At 46.2% G+C, this 21,540-nt stretch overlaps 1 protein-coding gene across 6 annotated transcripts in view; it reads left to right on the forward strand.

Moving 5' to 3' along the window:
* Window positions 1–21,540, forward strand: part of ANK2 (ankyrin 2) — a 334,684-nt gene that overhangs the window by 81,916 nt on the left and 231,228 nt on the right. Inside the window, exon 1 of one of the 6 annotated variants that reach the window (XM_074588640.1) lies at window positions 12,643–12,807. The exons of the other annotated variants lie outside the window; for them this stretch is intronic. Coding sequence (XP_074444741.1) covers window positions 12,727–12,807 — 81 coding nt within the window. The 5' untranslated portion in view covers window positions 12,643–12,726. Of the gene's footprint in view, window positions 1–12,642; window positions 12,808–21,540 lie in introns of those variants that run through there. 6 annotated transcript variants of the gene reach the window in all.

Below are 21,540 nucleotides of genomic sequence, written 5' to 3' on the forward strand. Positions count from 1 at the left end.
CCCCACCTCGAGTACTGCGTTCAGTTTTGGGCCCCTCGCTACAAGAGGGACATTGAGGTGTTGGAGCGTGTCCAGAGAAGGGCTACAAAGCTGGTGAGGGGCCTGGAGGACAAACCTTATGAGGAACGACTGAGGGAGCTGGGGTTGTTTAGCCTGGAGAAGAGGAGGCTGAGGGGAGACCTTATCACCCTCTACAACTACCTGAAAGGAGGTTGTAGAGAGATGGGGGCTGACCTCTTCTCCCTGGTGACAAGTGATAGGACGAGGGGAAACGGGTTCAAGTTACGTCAGGGGAGGTTTAGATTAGATATTAGGAGACATTTTTTCACTGAAAGGGTTATTAAACATTGGAATAGGCTGCCCAGGGAGGTGGTGGATTCACCATCCCTGGAGGTGTTTAAAAAAAGGGTAGATGGGGCACTGAGGGACATGGTTTAGAAGTGGCTTTTGTCAGGGTAGGCTAAAGGTTGGACTCGATGATCTTAAAGGTCCCTTCCAACCTCAACAATTCTATGATTCTATGAATCGTCGAATCGTTTAGGTTGGAAGGGACCTTTAAGATCATCAAGTCCAACCATCAACCCAACACTGCCAAAACCCCCGTTAACCCATGTCCCTCAGCACCACGTCTGCCCGTCTTTTAAATACCTCCAGGGACGGTGACTCCACCACTTCCCTGGGCAGCCTGTTCCAATGCTTGATAACCCCTTTGGTGAAATTTTTTTTCCTAATATCTCCCCTAGCACAACTTGAGGCCGTTTCCTCTTGTCCTGTTGCTTGTTTACTTGTGATAGAATAATTTTCGTAGAATAGTTTGGGTTGGAAAAGAGCTTTAAAGGCCATCTAGTTCAACCCTCCTGCCACGAGGAGGGCGACCTTCAACTGGATCGTCCCAGTTGGTGTGAGTGGCCCCTCTGGCCACCGCAGGCTGGCGGGGGCCGCCCGCCGCCCCGCAGGCTTGGCTCCAGGGGAACCCGTGTTCCGGAGGCTGTCCTTGATCTCCGCTGCCAGATTTTCCCAGTTGAGACAGGGAGTTAAAAATAAACGCTTTCATTTCTTTACGTGCTTTGGCTTAAGATGCTATAAACAGAAAAATGATTCTAAGATCAAACGTATTTGGGCCGTTCACAGTGCAGCAGATGAAGGAAAGACCTATTTTAAGGCAGAAGAATACACAGCGTAGCCATTTTCCTCAAATTTTGGTGTGCGTTTTTTTTTTTTTTTTTGTGCTGTTGCTAGAATGATTCATCCTGTTACTCGCTGTGGGGAGTGTTAATTGCCACACTGTAAGAGAAGTGCCATCTCCTTAAGGTGAATCGGAGAGAAGAGGGTTCCTCCGTGGAGGGTTCTGGCCATTTCTTTGGAGGGAGTGTCGGCTATGAAAGATGGTCTCTTCCACTGTGTCTCAAAAAATGAGCTCTGTATTGGAAAGTACGTTGCGATGTTAAAACTAATGTTTATCGTTCATGAATTTGATGATTAAATATTATTTACGTGCGAGTTTATTACATGTCGTGAGCAAGTCCTGCCTCTCCGGTGTAATTTAGAAAGCCTGTGACTATATTTTTTTTTTTGAGAGAAATGGCAGGATCACAAAACTAATAAGAAAATCAGTCTAGTGAGCGTCATCTCTATGAATCAACAGCACTTGTTTCTTGTGTACCTGAAAATTTTGACCTAAAAGATTTCTGTTTGAAGAGGACTGAATGAAGTACAAGACTAAGCCAATCTGATTTTTTCATCATTTTACAGAATAATTGGCAGGATGGGTGAGCTTACAGACTGTTGTATAAGGTTATTTTATAATTACACCACTCCAGCGTGCGTTTTGAGACCGTCGCAGTACAGAAAAGCACTTAAACGTGATCAAATGCTTCACTGAATTGAAACTTCACTGGGTGTTGTACTCTGAGGACCCAGCTGTAGAAGGACCGTCTGAAATGCATTTTTTTTTCCGTGCAATTTGCCACCGTAGCTCAGAGCAGCCTCTGGGGTCTGGGGGGTCGTCTTTTTCTTGACCACACAGCACGTCTAAGTCATATTTTATCTAATATTTTAAAAGTAACCACTTCACAATAATTTTTTTTTTTTTTTTTTACAAAGTGCAGTACCTGTGGGTGAAAAAGGGAAGTACTTCTGACTTGTTTTTAAAGGTGTATTTCATTGAGTACTTATTGGTACGGTTCCAAAGAGAATATTTTCTAACACGAGGGATTCTTTTTTTTCAGTAGAAGACTGTCAGACTGACGTGCTGAAGTGTTCTTTTCACAGTAAGGGAAGAATAAATTCTTTGTTAAATGTTACTCCAGTTTTTGTTGCTAAATATATAGATGCGCAATTTGTCTCTGAAAGTTGGGGGAAGTGTGGTGTGGCTTTTTTTTTTTTTCCCCACTGGAGGCAAGAAACTGTCCCAGATATTGGACTAAAACGCTTCAAAACAGAACGTCGTGGCAGGAAAAAAATGGGGTGCAGGAAGATGCTGGGTATAGCCGGGCATACAACGGGAAGCTTTTTAGGGGAGAGCCGTCACTCAAGGCGTCGGTGTTTTGCGATCCAGTGATTTCATTGATTAAGAAGGCGTCGGGATTTTCTGCTGCAGGCATTAGCCTTTGGGATTGCGGCTCGGAGCGGGGATTACGCGATGAGTGCTCAGATGCCTTCGGTCCCATTTATCACAGAGGCTTCTTACAGCATTAGCTCCTTGCTCTCGGGCCCAGAGAAACAAGACTGTGGAATCGCTTGAATCCTGTAATAGTAATAATAACCGCTTGAAAATACAATCTCTTGGAGAGGAGTAAAATTTTATAAAAGGTCAAGTGCCTTAGCAGAAGGTCTCCGGTGCTGTGCAGAGCTCGGCGCTGTAAGCGGCTGCCTCCTGCGTCTGAATCCTTTCCTCCGCTCGTGGGTGGACTCAAACTGCTGTTGCGTGTCCTCTGCTAACAATTCCCTCTCGAGTTCACAAAATCCAGTCTATAACAGGATGCCTTTTAGTTCTGTCCCTGTGACAAGGGCGGTGCTTTGTGGGGCCGGTGTGCGGAGTTGGGCAGGTGGATGCAGCAGCTTCGGAGCCAGTTGGTAAGCTCCTAGGGTGTCAGGGATTTGCTCTAGTAATGAATAATAAAAGCCAAAGGAGCTGGTGCCAGCGTTGGGATTAAGTCAGGAGAGCTCATGCTTCCTCCTTTTGCCTGTGGAATAGATATTTTCAGTTAATTAACCTTTCATTTTCCCTCTGAAATGGTTCTTACTGGCTCTTTCCTGTTTTGAGCAAGTTCCTAATGATGGGTGGGTTTGCTATCATCGAGTAAAAGCTATGTACCTGAGATAGGGGATGGCTGAAAATGGCAGTGACTGTCAAATCGGAAAGTCTTGCTCTCCGATCCTGGCTTAGATTTGAGTCCTTACTAATTTTTTTTCGTGTATGTACTTAAAAACTCACGCTGAAAGGAGTTAACGGGGAGTGCAAAGCTAGAAGGTGTTTTTGCGCCCTTTATTTATCTCAGTCATGTGTGCGCATCACGATACGGTCTTCGATTACACATGCCCATAATACTTTTTCCACCAACTCCTGCTGTATCGGGTGCACAAAATAGACGATACGTGTTTAATGAACAGCTGTTCAATAGCTTGTTGCCTTTCCTTCTCGTCGTTCGATTTGTGGCCCTAGGCCTTATTTACAACATGTTGTTCAACCCCCCCCTTTGAAGACACAATTATTACTCCCTTGGGGGCTCATCTATAGCGCTCATCAAATTAATATCCAGAGTGCTGAAAAATAATTGATTAATTTTCATGCACGTTTCCATTAAGTGAGGAGACACAATTATTCTTCTTTAATAGGTGGGATGCTGAAAGAGAGGGAGAGATGAATGGTAGGTTTGAAGTTTTGACTATGTTTGGACCCTTAGTTCAGGAGAACAGGAACTTTTTTCAGAGTAAGTGTATTTCATCTCGCTGATTCCAGCGATAAACTGTCCTCTTGACTTCGATTATGCCTGGAAGTTGTGTGTGTTTGTGTTGTTTTTTTGGTTTTTTTTTAACCCTTTGAAGAAAAGATCACAGGATCTCGGATAAGCACCCAGAAAATGAGAAACTTTCCGGTGAGCAGCTTGGTTTTAGCATCTGTCTTGTATGAAGTACGATGTCGGGGACGGATGTAGCAGCGCCAGTCCTGTTAGCTGGGCTGAAGTGCGGTTCCCCTGGCTGTGGAGCCACCCTCCTGTTCCTACTCCTGCAGCGCGCCCTACGCCGTGTCTTCCAATGTCTCTAAAAAATAAATAAATCTGCACATCAGATAACAGATGCCCTCGCTCCGTGTCTCGTGTTGATCCCTTGGTGTAGCCACCTAAGCCCTGACGGAGGCAGGTGGCTCTAGTGAGATGAGAGGTAGGCAATGCTATGATTAGGCTATTAATGCATTAATACGGGTGGAGTTAAGGTTACATCGGTACCGTTGCTGTTTACTTTTCCTTACTTCTGGAACAGTAGACAACCATCTGTTCCTTCTTGGTAATAGCGGCAGTAGCTTCACGCTCTGTATGTCGGACGCTGCACGATTTACCCAAAGACTTTCAAAACGTTTGCTGTTGGTAGGTCCTGACTCTCTCCTCCCGGCCCCAGCTCTGGAGGACGCTATAGGCTTTAGGGAGCACTGACTCTTCTTTCCATTTCCCCCTTTTTTTTCAACTTGACGAGTGTAATTTTTCTGCTCCTCTTGTGCCGCTGATGCCATTCCCGGATTCAGTCCTGGTTCCGCTCCCCCGGTGCTGGCAATCCCGTTACGCTTTTTGTGCTCTTTCGTCCAAAGTAGGTGGATGTAAAATCACTAGGAGCGGAACTCTTCCAGATGAACGTTTCGAGTTTATTTTGAGACACAGTTTAAAAAAAAAAACAACCCTCAACCTGTAAATCCAAGAGATGGAAGTTTGATCAGAATATTTCACAAGGAAACGAAAGCAGTACCTGGCAAGAGAAGTTTGCATAGAACGATCCTAACTACCATCTATACCTACAAGAATTTCGACCTCGGAGGCTCATTTGAGTACCTGGCAAGAAAAAAAGCCCACGTTCTTTCTTTTGTTACCTTCTGCTGAAAATAGGGCATGCTTCTCTTGCGGCTCGTGCGTGTGAAACAATACAAGGTAGTGTGTTTTATGGAACCGATGACATAAACATTACTTCTGATTTTCCTTTGTGGTTATAACTGATTTCCGATTTCGTTTCTGGTAACCTTTGCTTTCCCAGCTGAATGCAAAAAAAAAACCCCTCAAGTCCTTTGGTTCAAATTAAAACATAAATAAACAACTACCCAAAGAATGACAATTCCAGGCGTTAAGAGAAGAATGCTTCTAGCTAGCAAGTGTCCCTGGTAAGTGTCTGGTTTCTATAGCAATCGCCGTGGAGCATGTGACCCGCATGATAATTGCAAGGTACTTAAGAGCCTTTTCTCTTGCCCAAGTTCCATGTCTTCTGGACAGAGGTGTTATGTGAGGTCACCTACCCTCCACTGGAACCGCCAGATGGATGGATAAATGCAAACGATCAATTTTGCAGCTCCCACTGGGCAGAAAATGGTGCATTCAGTTCATGGATTTTAATTTGTTTGATCTACGGCACGCTACGAGCGCCAACAGGAATTCCTTCTGCCCAGCCTCACGTTTTTGGCGATCTGTTTGTGGATCTTTGCTGCGTACGTGACTTGCGGAGTGCTTCAAACCAGGCAGATGATCATACCTCTGCAAGACTTGGCTGACAATTATAACGCAGATAAACGCTAGAAATATTGTATGATCCCAGCAAATAGGAGGTGTTAATGCTGAAGGACAAAGTCAGTCAGTGTTTCATTAAAATAACCGGTTGTTTTAAAGTTAATTCTTTCTTTAGACAATGACTTTATTTTTCTAATGGGTTTGGTGGCTTGACATTAATGATTCACTCTTTCTAGGAAAAAAAAAAAGTAAAATTTGCATACTGCGTTACTTCCTTTGTAATGGGCGTTTCAATAGGTAATCTCACATTTATTCCAGCATGTTGCGCTGCTGATTTGACTTTCAACAGCGTTTAAAGGCTGTAGAGAATCCCATGTAAAAAACCTTAAATATTGATAGTTCTTTGCCATTTCCACGGAATGACACTTTTCGCGAGGATGTCAGCGGCAAGGAATAGAACCAAGTGATTAAATATATATGTATTATCTTTTTTAAATGCATATGCAAGTCGTTGACAGTATCAAACCCAGATGTGAAATTTTCACAAGTTGGGAATATTTACCTTTGAGAGAAGAACCTTTTCTTGATATACGCACCTCCAGTATCGCTGTGCGGCATCAACTGTGGTATGTTTGGCGGTGAGAGGGTACTACGTATTGTAGCTTTACACCGAGAACACACAAGATAGGTATCGCCTTTGTTTTGAGATTGCCACCAACAAGAAGATACTCCTCTGGGGAGAGGAGTCACCCAGGAGCACTTGCCACAGGAATATTTGCTGGCTTTCTGTGGTGTGGCAACCGGCTGTGACAGGGGACCAGAACACACCTGGAACGTGGCACAGGGAAAGGGCCTTGGGTCGTTACAGCTCTCTGGCCGGGGCGCTGACGGTGGAAACTGGGAGTAAAACGGAGCTGGGAGTTTTTACTTATTTGATTTTTATTGGCTTTCCTTTTCAAACATGATTTATTAAAAGAGCGGAAGGGCAGATCGGGTGTATTTCTTGGGAGAGATGGCTTTGTATTTCTTGTCTCTCTTACCATCCTGAGAAGATTCGTTACCAGGTCAGTCATAGCGATGTAACTCAAATCCGGATTAAGGAAAGATCGCTTCGTTGCATGTTTTAGACCTCAGTAGCGTTCTGGTGTTTCTTGAACACAACATAGCAGGTGGTTTTAATGGAAAACTGTGGCACATCTTCTTACTTAGGAGGTTACAGTCAGAATGAGTAGAAACAAACGCTGACCTACCTCTTTGGTCACAGTGCTTTTTGTTTTTGTGAAATGGTGAAATGGTTTTTGTGAAAAATGGTTTTTTTTCTACACTTGGGCTATTCTTGTGAGTTACAATTTGGGCTAGAACCTCAACTGTTCTTGTTGTAAAGATCGTTCATCTCTTTGTCTTTCCTGGGCCCAGGCCCAACTAGGCGTAAGAAAAAAGCAAGGCTGTATCTAGGATTTTGCTTGAGGGGGTAGCAAATGTCGGGAATGATGGGTCCTGCTCGGGGCCTCCTGTCCCACACCTTGGGCCTCCGTTTCGCATCCTACTTGCGTGGACTATTGCTGCGTGTCCTCGGTCAGACACAGGTAGCCAAGGGCTTGCGGCCATAGGGTTCATCTGCCAGCAGTGGTCGCTGACAAGTGCTTCAACCATTGGTCTTCCACGGTGGTTCTTTTTCCATGCTGACAATTGGAAGATGTGCTGGGGAAAACAAAATTAAATTGATGTGAATTGACCAGTTAGATCTCTTCATTGTTTCACCCCCTCTCTCAAGAGACGAATGCTTTCATACCAAGGAGCACACTTTTAGGTTGTATCCACTTTGCATTAAAACAATAAACGCTTTCTGTGGTGTCTGGGTCAACTGTTGTGTATTAAAAGCCCCGCTTGCTCCTTGCACGAGGATGATGGTTATATTCGCGGGAGCTATTTTTGTGTTTAAATGGTAATGGTTGGCTAGGCTGGATGACGTCAACGATGAAACTCCCTTTGGCTTTATCAGGGCCAGGATTTCACTCAGAATTTTTACACAGAGCAAACTATAGTGGGGGGGGGAGGAAAAGTGTTTGCCAAGTTAAAAAGGAATAATTCGATTATTTGCTGAGCGGGGTAAAAATATTTTCCTTGTTCTCTTTTTTTTTTTTTTTTTTCCCTTGCTTGTGCCTTTGTTTCTCTGCTACTGATTCTGTTTGTGCTGTGTTCATTGAGGAGGGAACAAACAGGGAACATTCCTATGACGGTGTGTAAAAATGCACATTTCTGTGATATCTGTTCGTTAACTTGCTTCCATCATAAAGATAATTGGTTGGGAATTTTTGGTATAATGAAGTAAATGCATACTTTAACTCTTTCCTTTAATGATTTCGGTGGTAAACCGTAGAAGGCTTTTTCATCCGACTCTGATTCATTCTATTGTTCTTCCCTTATCAGGGTGGGCCAGATGGAAGCTGAGGGTTCGGCTCAAGGTAACCAGCAGAAACTCCTGTAGCGGCGAGTCGATAAAATCCCAGATGATCATCTGTGGCGTGCTGCTGCATAGATAAAGAATACTTAACGTACGTGATAGTTAGAGGGGCCTTTTTTAATATATAATGCTAAACATAGAAGCAACTGACAAAATACAGGTGTCACCGTTTTAAGAATGACAATTTTTGGAATTAGTCAGCTGGAAGACCCGCGTATTTTAATGCCTTCAACAACTGCAAAAAGCAAAGCACGCTTCAGAAGCAGCGGAATCAAGGCTCTGTGTCTGTAGCTGCGCAGAACAGCGGAGGTGTGGGGGGGATGTCTCTGGGGATGGTCTAGTCCAACCCCTGTCTCACAGCAGGGTCAGGCGGGGCAGGTTCCTCAGGGCCACGTCCGGCCAAGTTTTGAGTATTTCTAAGGGTTGAGAATTCATAGTTTATCTAGGTCATCTGTTCCTTTACGTTTCAAAAGGCGGGTTTTTTTTCTTTTCTTATGTTTAAATGGAATTTCTTGCATTTCAGTTAGTGCACCCGTTGTCTCTTGTCCTATCACCAGGCACCACGGAGAAGAGCCTTGGCTCAGTCGTCTTTACTCTCTCCCATCAAATACTTGTACGCATTGATAAGGTCCCCCCCCAGCCTTTAGTTCCCAAAATGTGGAATGTGGAAATGTTCTCACTTACTGGCCATGATTATTATTTTTTTTTTTTTTAAAGTATAGATAGCATAGGTGCAGAATATGAAGTAAGGTCAAGGTGTAGAAAGAAGCCCCAGCTGAACGACAAAGTAAGTTTTTAATTGTTGTCGTTTGTGGTGGTGGGATTTGACAATTTAATCTTAAATTTAACGGGTCTGCTGTTGTTGAATTCAGTGGTATAGAGCTGGCCGTGTAGGAATAAATGTTAACAACTGTGGAAGTAACCGGGAATGACACCATAAGGAATGACTCCGGAAAAAGAAAAAGATGATTTTCTACTAGGAAAGCATGACTTGTGTGGTAGAAAAGGGAAAGCTAGTGACTGCCTGATGGTATAGGCATGCCCGAGGCAGTGATGAGCCCGATGGCTTACACAGCAGCAGTGACCCAACAGCAGTGTCGCAGAGGCTGGTGTCATCTGCCCCCAGTCGTACGGAGGACGTTCTTCTGGGGCTTTGGTTTACCTGCTGACGTGAAGGCATTTGGGGAGGGAGGGTCCTAGGACTGGAAAAAACCCAGGCAAAACTCAGCGAGGAAGCCTTTCCAATTGACGGCGCTTAGCAAATTAAAGGGATTCATTTAATACCGCTGCCGTTACTGCTAATGTACTGCCCGGAGCTTCTGGCAATGCTCGTGGGGAGGCTGGCCAGCACTTTGAAGAACTTGCTTCACGCTTTTGGTGTGTGGTTTCTTTTCAGTTCCATAAAGAAAACTTAAGCTGGGGTGGAATCCCCTTTGCCAAAGCTGTATGAAGGGAGGTAACTGTATGTTGATAACCCGAAAGGTTGTTCCCTGGAATGTGGTTCAGATGGTGGGTGAATTGAGGGACTTCAGCTGACACCTGGAGGACTTGGGCGTAATGAATACGGGCTTGGAAACAACATAACAGACAGGATATATCCGTGGGAAGCTTCCTGACGCTAATCTACCTGATCATCTAAACCCTCGCTCATGGGAACTGCCTTGTGTCAAGCGAGTTAAAAATTACTTCCTGTGCAACTCCCCATGTTGGAAGTTTGATTATGTCTGCATGTTTTTTTCAGCTAATGAGTTTTGCTTTGTGAAGGAAATACAATCCGCATGCTACAATAGCTTTGCTTTTTTTTTCCTAACTGCTTTAAACGAGGAAGAGTGCCTTCAGCAGGCTTGGATGTCCAGGACTTACTGGGGTGTTTGGGCATTTCTTTGAGACACCACCTGCGGTTATCAGACCTGAGCTTGCGCCGTTATTGGACCCGTTGGCAATTCACCCGGGCTGGGATTCCCTGGGGTGGGTTAGCTGATGTGGGTTAGGCTTCGTGCTGGATTTTGGGGATTGTGGGAAACGAAAAGTACTGGCGCGTTGTTACTGAGCAAGAGCATTTGTTTCCTTTGCGCCTAAAACCGTGTTTCGGCAGGTGAATGCCCAGGATTCGAGGACGTGAGCTAAGAACACTTAAGGTTAACGAGGCGGTTGGCCTTCAGTAAATTAGTGCATGGGAGTCAGTGCTGGTTTCGTAGCTCTCATCCGTAACTAGTTTGCTTTTCCAGTATTTTGCTTGTGGGCACTGGCGCACCATACACTTGATGTCACGGGGAGCGGTGTGGCAGTGTGACTCTGGTGTGCTGATAGGAGAAAAAAAAGCAAAGATCAGGTGAGAAAATGTGCAGCTTCACGATGGACCATTACAGGCTGGTTTCTTAACATGAGGGATCCTCCTCCGTGCACAGTCTAGCTTTCTAGCTGGCCGCTGCTTAATTCCCTCTGTATTTTTACCCTGGACCGGACTTATGTGAGGATGGAGTACGAAGAACTAGAAAACGCGCGTAACGAAATTGAAAAATCCTCCAACTGTGTCTTTCTCACTTCTTTCTCCCACCTTCCTGGCTGCCTCCCGGGGGCGCTGGCCTTATGCTGCTCGCCGTGACTCCCAGCGACTTCTGCCTCCCACGGGGCACCAAGCCTTCCACGGTAAAAAAAATCTCTTAGGAAAATCTGCTCCTTTTCCTGGCGGTCACGGAATTCTCCTGCAGTCCTGTTCCTTACTCTTCTCCAGCTTGAAGACCAAAATAATGACTCTCTAAGTACAGTATTAAAAATGTAGTAGCAAGTCCCATCTCTTTTAGGGACAGAGGGAGAAGCGATGGATTTGAGAGTGCGGTACTGTGGGTTTCATGCCATTTACATCACTGCACCGTCACCTCTGAGTTTTCAGAACCATCGAATGTGATTTAGGTTTTCTTCGTATTTACCTTCAGAGATATCAGTGATATTTTCTTTTCGTTTTGGTTTTTCAATTTGGCAAGAAACATTATTGCAAGAAGAAAACACGCCATACATTGTAGTCGCGTACTTTGCCAATCGGCCTTAACCCAAGGATCGCTTCTTGGTGGGAATAAAGAAATATCAGGCAAAGAATGTAAAAGGCTTAGTTTTGTATGAAAAAAGGGCTGGGGCAGGGGATGAATTTGTGCAAAACTTGACTAAAACATGAAAAGGGGAGATGACCTCTTGCTTTAAACGCAGCATTTGTGTGCGGAGCGGGCTTGTTGGGAAATTAAAACAAGAACCACATCTTTACAGGTTGCCCAAATGCATTCCGTGAGTGTCTGGCGCCGATAACAAATGACTGTTGTGCGTCTTCCCCGAAATACTCGCGGCGACTGTGATTGCAGCTCTAATTCTGGCATAACAGATGCGGCGTTGTGTGGCACCCGCCTTCTTCAAGCTTTGTAGCTCCCTTTACTTTTACATGAGTTATTTTTCTTTTTTGTGTAGCGTTTACTACAGCTATCGGTAACAAAGAAGACAAGTCACTTTTAAAGCAAAAGGGGGGGGGGGAAGAAAAAGAAAGGATTTTCAGACTGTTACACTGCTGCCGTTGTTTTTGCGCTGCAGGTGTTGGTTGTGTTAGCAGCCAGGGCCTATTCATGCCTCGTTGGGTCCTTTCCATGTTCTCCAACTTCTCCTCTGCCAAGTAAGCAGTTAAAGGGACTCTTTTCTTTTGTTCCCCAGCCTTCGCTGCTCTTGGAGAAGGAGGGCGAGTTACTTGGCTGTTTTGTTCCGTTGTAAGTGGAACAGTATTCTTGTTCTTTTTTCTTTTCTTTTTCGTGTATTGACCAGAAGAAATAGTGTAGTGAGAGGGTGAAGGGTCATAGAATGGTTTGGGTTGGAAGGGACCTTAGAGGTCGCTTAGTTACAGCCCCATTGCCCCGGGCAGGGACACCTCCCACCAGCCCAGGCTGCTCCAAGCCCCGTCCAACCTGGCCTTGAACCCCTCCAGGGATGGGGCAGCCACAGCTTCTCTGGGCAACCTGGGCCAGGGGCTCACCACCCTCAGAATAACAAATTTCTTCCTAATATCTCATCTCAATCTCCCCTCTTCCAGTTTAAAACCATCCCGTGGCTCCCCTCCCTGCTCCAGAGTCCCTCCCCAGCTTTCCTGGAGCCCCTTGAGGGCCAGGAAGGGGCTGGAAGGTCTCCCCGGAGCCTTCTCTTCTCCAGGCTGAACCCCCCCAGCTCTCTCAGCCTGTCCTCCCAGCAGAGGGGCTCCAGCATCTCCGCGGCCTCCTCTGGCCCCGTGTCCTTGTGCTGTCGGTGGCCCCGGAGCTGGAGGCAGCACCGCAAGGGGGGGGTCTCCCCGGAGCCGAGCGGAGGGGCTCCACCCGGGGATCGATCGATCGATCGATTGATTATCTCCGCGGTGATAACGGCGCCGGTGGCCGGTGTGTGGCGGGGCCCCGCTCCCCCGCCCCCGCCGCTGCCATGGTAACGCTGCTGGCCCCGCCCCCCGCCGGCCCCACCCTGGGCCGGGGCGGGGCCGGGCGCGCGCAGCCCGGTGCATGGCGCGGCCGGGAGCCGGCACAGCCGCTCGCCAGCATGAACGAGGAGGTAGCCCAGAAAAGCGACGGCGGGGAGAAGTGCAACGGCGGCAGTCAGAGGAGGAAGAGACCCAAGAAGGTGGGGGCCGGCAACGCGGCGGGGCGCGGGCTCGGCGGAGCATCTCCCGCGCTCTCGGCGTAACGCAAGGGCGGGGAGCCCCGGGGGGTTTTGGGGCGTGAGGGGAGCCCCACGGTGGGGGGGGGGGGGGGCAGCAGATGAGGGGTGCACCCCATGGCCAGCCGGAGAAGGGGTTTTACTGCTGGGGGTGGCGGGGGGGGCTCGGTCCCCAGCCCCCTGGTCCCCCCCCAGCGAGCGATGGGGCTCTCCCCGTCTCTGCGTGGGAATTGATAAGTATTGCGATAACCCAGCCGCGCGGCTGAGCGAAGGGCTGTTTCTTTTCTGTTCGTTCTTTATTTTATTTTTATTTATTTATTTATTTTCTTCAAGCAGCTGTCTCGTTTCGTTCAGCCGGAGTTGGCAGCGGGCGCCGCTCGGTGCGGGTTTTCCCCGCGCTCCCCTGGAGAAAAAGGGCAGTTTGTTTTGACAGAAGAAATATCCAGCCGGCACGTGATGGCGTGGACTCGATTTCTGCGCCTCTGCCCTGTTTTTCTCCAAGGGACGCGGATGCGGGTTTATAAACCTTGTAGTTGGCTTCTCCGGAGACGTTTCTCAGGTTGGGTTGTAAACGGTCATAAAAGGAGACAAGCCCTGCTGGCTTTTATACTGTCGGTGGTAATTTGGTGATGCTGACGAAAAATAATTGGGTAAAACGGTGGATTTGTCCAGCCACGCCCAGTTGCCAGGGCACTGTCCCTGTGCATCCAGTCGCTCTTTGATAAATGGCTAATTTGCGAGGTGTAGCGTTGCCCGCTGCCTCAGCCCCCTGCTTGAGGTAATTTCTTTTTAATGGCTTTGATTGTAGGCAGCTGTTTGTTTCTGGTTTGGGGTTTTTTTTTTTTTCCTCCTTTAAGAGGGAAGATGTCGGTGGGTCTGCATAGTTATGACATAAACTGGCTTACAGTTATCCCCCCCCTCCCCCTCCTCTTCTTTAATCTTAATCGGTGTAACGTGAGTTACCCCCCTGAAATGTGTGGGACTACTTGGAGGGTGAGGAATTACTCCAATATGAGGAAGAATTTAATCCATACGAAGTATATTCACTGGTGAATTCGTCGGTCCCTCATTTTGCATAGAATTTGCATTTTAACTGACGTTGTGTGCGAGCGAGACAAATTGCTACCAATGGAAATAATATATAGAGCTGCAAACGGACAGTTATTGAGGGACTTTTGGCAGGGTTTGGACCTGGTGAAGACAAGCTGCTTTGCAATAGGTGACGCTGTTAAAACCCCATTTTATCGCAGAGGGCAGGTTCTGTACGGATAACCATAAGGGCATGAGATAATCCAGCCTCAGCAAGAAATTGAACAAAAACATCCTCACCCCACCCCATTGTGCTTGGAATATTGCCTGGATCTCCACGCAGTGGGGGGATTTTATATAGCGTGTTGGCCTTCTATTTGAGCACGACCGAGCAGCGGAGGGAATATCTGCTTCGTCTTACCTCGGAATTTGAAAGGTTTATTTGTGTGGGTATGTAAATCCACACGAGGAAGCAAAAATCAAATGATCAGGTGCATACCCCGTGTTATTCATTTGACTGTTAGATAACCCGGGAAGCATATCGTACTAGGGGAGAGGTTTTGAAGATCTAAGGAATTGAAGGGGGTGTTTCCATCTCTTCTTTTTTGTCCACGTATACGTGGCTTCTTGTTTTGCCATCGTTTTCTAAGTCAGGTGGCCCAGAGCCTTTCCAGGTTGAAACCCGAGCGTATGCCACTGCTGCCAAATGAGCGCTTGGAAAGCGTCTCTTACGTTGGGTCTCCATCTTCTGAGTCTTCCAACAGCTGATGCGTCTTCGTTTTGCAAGAAACGTAATAAATGTTGGGGTGTCTCTTTAAAGTTATCTTTTACAGCTAGAAAACACTAATTGGGCGTTTTCAATTGACAAACGTAAACCAAAAAAAATTCTTAAGCGCTCAGTTTGGATGCAATTGATGTTGGCGCCTCGGGTCCGATATTGGATTAGCTCTCCTGAAGCTTTACCCTTAGCGACTTCATGAAGAAATATAGCTCCAGGCTTTAATATTCCTTTTTAAAATCTAAGAGCGGTTTTCTTAAAACCTAAAAATAGGTAATTTTTTGGATGAGAAAGAGCCACCCTGGAATAGCCAAGGGTACGAGAATTCCAGGTTGAATTCCTCTGCGTTTTGACTAGGTAGGCACAATTTCTTTTGGGAACAGAGATGAAAGCGCCATGTGCGAGAGCTCCAAAATCAGAAGTAACGCAGCCTGTTTTCAGGTCCTGAACTACTTTTGCTTGAAGGAAGCTGCATTGCGCCATCCAACATGCCCTCTATCTGTTCTGTGGAAGTTGATCCCTTTTGTGTGGATGATTAAATATTAATTGAGCCAGATGAGTTTGATCTATGTATTGGGAGAGACAGAAGGGAACCTATCTTGGATACAGGGTTCAGCTGGATCTTCTATATTCCAGAAGGCTGTCCTAGCTAGGAGGCGATGTAGGATTTTCTCTAATTATCAGCAGTTTTTGTGCACGCCTACTTTAAAACGAAAAGGCTTCAGTTTCACCCTGATACAGGATGGGCAAAACTGAAATTTTCACGAAATAGAGAAAACGACTACCTACCCAACCCCCAATTTAAGTCATTGTGGTCAGTTTTGTGGTTTTGTGCGTTCTGTTGAGTCAGCGGGCTGCCTTAATAGGTTTGTGAATCCGACGGTAGGGTTGCGTCCGGTCTTCCTGTGGTACTTCGCCTTCACGCGATAACCGGGATACGGTGAAATTTGTGTTCTGGGCAGGGGGGGAAAAAAGAAACATGCTAAAGTTCTGTGGTTTAGTGTCAGAGAGCATAAGATGCGTTGTGCCGGAGGCAGAAGCGAACAGAACGGCCTCGTTCTGTGGCTGGTGTAACCGCGTGGGAACCCAACGAGAGCAGCGCTTGGTGTGCGTTGGTCGTCTTCTCTTGGTAGCCGATGCGCCGCTGGTGTTGAAGGAGCAGCATAGCAAGTGAATATGAATTTTTAATACATCAGTTGTTTGAGGCCGCCTCCTGTATTTTGCCAAGTGTGTTGTGAAGTGTCCAAGTACCAAATTCCTATAATTCCTCTCAAGGATGGGTTTTTTTCTTTCGCTGTAGAGTGTTTCAGATGAAAAACAACGACTGTTGCTCACGGTGTAGAAAATGAAGCGTGTTCCTGTATCTGGTACTAAAAGCACCGATGACAAAGGGGTTTCCAGAAACCACAGGTTCTTACTCCACTGATCAGACAGCACACGCCGTTGATGGATCGATGCAAAAATAACCCATTTTAGCTTATCGCGGAATTCCACTCTTGTTACTTGTATTGGTCATTCTTTAAAGGAATGAGAAGCTTGGAGTCGGGCTCGTATTATAAAAGACTTGGAGGAAGCTGTAGTGTTGATTTAAAGGAAGGTAAGTGAGACTTCTTTTCCTAAGCTAAGCATCATCTCCTCTTTTAAGCGTATCTATGGGGAAAAAAAGGAATTGGACGTATTAGGTGAGGTACTTCAAGTGGAAGCTGTATATTTGCTAATGGAACTGTTACAGTGTACAAGCTAATGCTTTTAATTAACGTCGATTCCTCAAGACTGTTCATTCCACGCGTAAGGTAATTGAGAGCCATTTTGGAATACAAGTGCAATTTTGGTCACCTGTGTTCCAGAAGAAGAGTCCAACTGTTCCCAAAGCGTGTAAAGAGGGATCGCTGGAAGAGAGAGCCTGTCTTATGCGAAAACTGGAAGAGCTTGGCTTTAGCGTGCTAAAGCAAAAGGCTGTCGGAGGGGGAAAGGAAATGAGGCTCTTCAGCAGCTTTTTAATAGGTTTAATCATGTAAAGAACCAAATGAAACTGTATTATGAATGAGATGCCATTTCTCTAACGTGTCACTGGACTGGATTCAACTGAAGGACGTCCCTCTCGCCTCCCGGGTTCTCTTGTGTTTTCACCTGTGTCACGGTGCCGTACTAATATTACACGACAGTTTAACCATAAATGTGGCTATTTAAGTCTTTTAAAATGTTTGTTTACCCCGGTTATTTCGCTCTTCAGCTACCAAATTTAGTGGAAAAATAAGTGCCATCAGAAGAGAAATCTGAACCAGTGTCCATCTTTCCCTGCGACGAGTCTGGGGGCTACGATGAGTCTAAAAGGCTTTCTCACAAAGCCAAAGCGGTAGGTGTAAGTTAACCCGACGCATTGGTGTTTGGTGGTGTTAATTTTCCTAGTAATGTAGCTTCTGTGGCTCTGGAAGGTTTTATTCTTCCTTCAGCTGAGCTGGTTTTAGAGAACTGGAACTGCCTTGCTTTCAGTTGAGTTAATCCGATTTACGTGAAAGTAAACAAGCAGAGGAACTGCGCTAGAATTCGCTCTGGAAAGAAGGGAAGAGATGGAGAAAAAGGCAAACTGATTTTTAGGTCGTGGAGGTGAGACGCTGGTTTGTGAAGAGGCTGTTGAGGAGCAAACCAGACATGCTTTTATTCCTAAATGTCTGCGCTACGTTTCAACGTGGCTTGCGCTGTTGTAAAGCTGATGCAACTCCACCGATGTTCTTGCATTATGGAGCTCAGGTTTTGCCTGTTCCCTTTGCCTTCTCTTCCTATCTCAAGGCTTCCAGCACCCTTTGTGCCAGGTATTAAAACAAATCCTTTGATGTATTTTTTTTTTTCCTTCTCCTCCTACCTTGCCTGTCTCCTCCAGCTTTAATTGTTTTGTGTAACGGTAAAAAAACCCAAAAATGCGTGTTCATACCGCTATGCTTTTGATGGTTGCATCAGTGCTTTTCTCACGGCAGCCCCACGGTGGTTGATGCTCTGGAGAAATAATTTCCATTTCCTTCCAGCGGTGAGGCAGGGAAACTAATGACGGGGCAATACAAGTGAACATCTGGACTGCGCAGCATTTTGTGTTGTTGTCGCGGTTGTTTTTCTGGCGTAATAAAGGGTGTAAGACGGAGAGGGCACGCAATAGCGGCCACACTGGCTTTTCTAGGCCTTTATGACCCGGTGGAACGGGATCACTTCACACATTATTGTGCCCCTTTCTATTGACGGAATGAGCAATGAGCAAGTCTTAGAATCGACACAACTACTTATAAGGTTACATTTATTCATTGTGGGCTTTAAAGTTAGTATATGTATTGCTTTTAAAAACACTTGTTTGTTTGTTTTAATAGAGGAATGGGAATCTACAGAGGGATGGAGCTATTTCAGTGTATTAGCAGTTTTCTCCAAGTGCTACGTTTCACTGGTTAAATACCGTCAAGACAACACGGAGGAAATCACCTGGGTGAGAGCGGTGAATTTTATACGGCACCGGGTGTCGTGTTGAGCCTGCCTCCGCCTGCCGCGCGTTCTGGGCTCCCCACTTATCGTTGGCAGCTCTTGCTCATTTTCACCAATGTTTGGCAAATGTCAGTTGAGTCAGAGAAGTGAGTCCCTTTTTCCCCCGGCCGGCTTCCCTTTCTCCCAGCAGGATGCCCGGGGCTGTCGAGTATCGCATTTATTATATTACGTTTGCCCATCTTGCCGTCTTGTCAGGCGTTCTTGCAGGCCAGCGGTGACACGGGCTGAGCTGGGCTTTCTGGCAACCTGTCCCGGCTCTCTGGGGACATTGGGCTCCATGCTGGAGGCAGCCACGTGCTCTCCCTCTGCCTCTTATGGAAGAGCATCTGGAATAGCCTTTGGGAAGATGCTTACACAAGGTCTGGCTTATTCAGCTGCCTGGGGGAGGTATCGGCAGCCCCTCATGTCCTCTGCCCGTCCCCATCAGAGATGCCACCTTCTGTGTCCCTGCCTCTGCTGGGCATGCCGTGGTGATGCTTCAGATGGCATTTCTGCCCAGGAAATTTTTTTTCTTTTTTTCCACTCTACGAATTGAGACTTGACACGTGCAGCATGTAGATATTTAGGCTAGACGCTGGCAGCCCTGCAGCTCTGAAATGCAAGGAACAGAGGGAGGCCAAGAAAATAATAAGGTGGCTCGGGGCTCTTACGTCCTCATTTATTTGCAGGAATTAATTATTTCAAAATCTTTTCTAGCTGCTTAAGTGGGTTGCTTTTGTCTTGGTGACAGAGCTTGCTGAGCTGAAAGTTTGAACTTACTGTTATTATTCCTACACCGTGGAGGAATAATGCGGTATTTCCGTACTTTGTTTTCAGTGGAAACTTGCCGTACTCTTATTCAGCGTGATGGTAGTCATTTTGCATTTTCTCATTAATTTCCATTTGATTTCATTGTGCTCTGGCACCAAATACAGGAGGGAACAGGTTGGTTTTGTTTGTTTTTTTTTTTTAAAAGTAGATGGAAACGGCCCAGTGTTTGAGGCTGCCTCAGAGTAGTTTCTAAAATGGCATCACAGAGGCAGTGAATCGCATGGGGTCGCTTTTTCGTAAACAATTCAGTGTTGAAAATACATGTAATGAATTTTCAAATTCATCTTTCTCTTTTGTAAGTGTGATTTTTTTCTTTTTTTTTTTTTTTTTTTTTTTTTTGGGAGGGTGGAAATGAAGTTTTACGTCTTTGCCTTTGAAACAGAAAGGCAGCGTATCTTACAGACATCGCAAGTCAAACGTGCAGGCGCTGATTTGTCGTCCCCAAACCTTCTTGAAATAAAAATGCTCCTTGAGCACACAGCAATTTAGGGAGTGAAGGTAGATGCCTGCCCGTTATTATCTTACCTTTTCTGTGGCTGCTTCCAGCTAGCCTGAGGTTGGGTTACGCGCGAGTAAACAATTTGTAATTGTATATTTATTTGTATATTGTAATTGTATGTTTTTTTTCTCAGTTTAGCTCACACGCACACAAAAAGCTTGGTCCATGAATGAAGTGCTCTCTGGAAAATAGGATTGGCTCCTAAGGAAATGATCAAGTAAACAGCAGTAATTGCAGTTTGAAATGATTTTCTTGGTTAAACAGCATATAGTTTCTGCCACGGGCTAAGGATTTCAGAAGCGATTGGTTGCACGTTGCATTGGTTTTATCCAGTCTCGGGTGGCATGTGTTTATATTACGCTGTAGTACTGGATCTGAGCAAATGCAATGTATGGATTTAAATTGGCGCTGGGAACGCACAGATTCCTGCAATAATTTGGCTTCCTGATCAATTAAATCTGCTAATTGTTCCACTACCAGGCTTTCTTTAGAAGGCGGTGTTTGAAGTATATGTCAACACAGTCGAGGTGGTGAAGAACATTGGTGAGCGTTTCGAAATACATAAACAAAACTGTGAATTGATGACAATATGAACAACTTACTCCCTTCTATAGAAGATAACGATTCTGAACCTTGTTTGTCTCTTACTGTATTAAAAATCGTGCCGCTTTCCTGTGACCAAAAGACTCTGCTAGTCCCTCTTTTTTTTTTCTTTTTTTTTTTTAATGTTTTAAATATCTAATACATCTGGCAGCTTTCTGTATCAGAGAGCAGATGTCAAAGTATAAATGTCAAGGAACAGTGGTGGCTATTCATCGTGCAAACCATTAGAAAGCTAATCTGACCCTCCTGGTTAGATCCGCGGCTGTGATGCGCTCAAAAGAAAAAAAGGAATGAATAGGCACAAACATGGGGAGGCGCAGGCTGTGGGTTGTGTCTGTGTGTATTCGGGGAGGTGTGGCGGTGCTCCATCTCAGCCTGTTTGTGCGTGTTGCCCACCCCGGTGCGTGGCAACTGCGCGCAGCGGGTCGTGGCCGCTGCTGGATGTCGGCGTTGCGTTTGTGACAGCCGGCGGGGGCTGTGCCAGCACCCGTCCGCCGAGGGTCTGGGCTCTCGTTGCTGCGTACCTATGGAACGGAGCAGAGCCCGGGGGACAGCAGGAAACAGAAGGGCTGGAACGGGCGCGGATTTTCCCCAATCAATCTATGATTCATGCTCATTAGCTTTGAAACGCTGAAGAAAGGCGCTTTATGAGCTGGCATTTTCCATGTGCGCGTTAACCGCTTGACTCACGCCGAAGACGGAGTGGTGACTCCAGCATTCCCAAAAATGAGTGAGAGAGAAAGAGATGGGAAATGCACTCTGCGCCTTCTCCAAAGGTCACTGCGCTCCCAAAGACTGGCGAGATCGTGGCCTCCTGCTCAGCCACTGGAACGACTGGTACCGTGTTACCTTGTGTGAAATGCAAGTTAAACGTTGAAGTTACACGTTTGGGTTAAAGTTGAGTTACACGTTTCCTTTGGTGCCCTTGAGAGGTGGGGAGGAAAGGTGTAAGTATGTACCTGTCGCTCTCCACCTGAAAGGCAAGCACGGCTTTTGTTGTTGCATTTATTCTTAATTGACTGCTTCTTACGGTGCAGAAGGTGTTTTCCAAGGAAGTCCTGGTGCTTTGCAGAGCTTGCCGTCTCTGTGATCGTGTTTGGAGGTGGAAGCGTGTGGGGGCTTATGGTTAATTATATTTGACGCTGTGTATTTGTACACGCCTCTCTCCCGCCCGGTCCTCGGCGTAACTGCTTTTCTCACAGCAACATCACCAACAGAAGCAGCGGGCGATGGCTTTCAATTGCAAACCAGCTGCCAGGAATTCATTAGGCACTAATGTATACTTTAAGATGCGAGATTGCTCCTTTGCAGCTTAAGCCCGGTTTGAAATCTAGTTGACAGCAATTAAGATGGTGACGTACAACATGCGTTTCCTAGAAGTCATTGTTATAAACCGGTTGCTGCCTCCGAACCGTCTGGCTTATATTTGCACAGCACTTAGATGAATGGTATC

The sequence above is a fragment of the Larus michahellis genome, chromosome 5 (genome assembly GCF_964199755.1).
Source record: "Larus michahellis chromosome 5, bLarMic1.1, whole genome shotgun sequence".
Taxonomy (NCBI): domain Eukaryota; kingdom Metazoa; phylum Chordata; class Aves; order Charadriiformes; family Laridae; genus Larus; species Larus michahellis.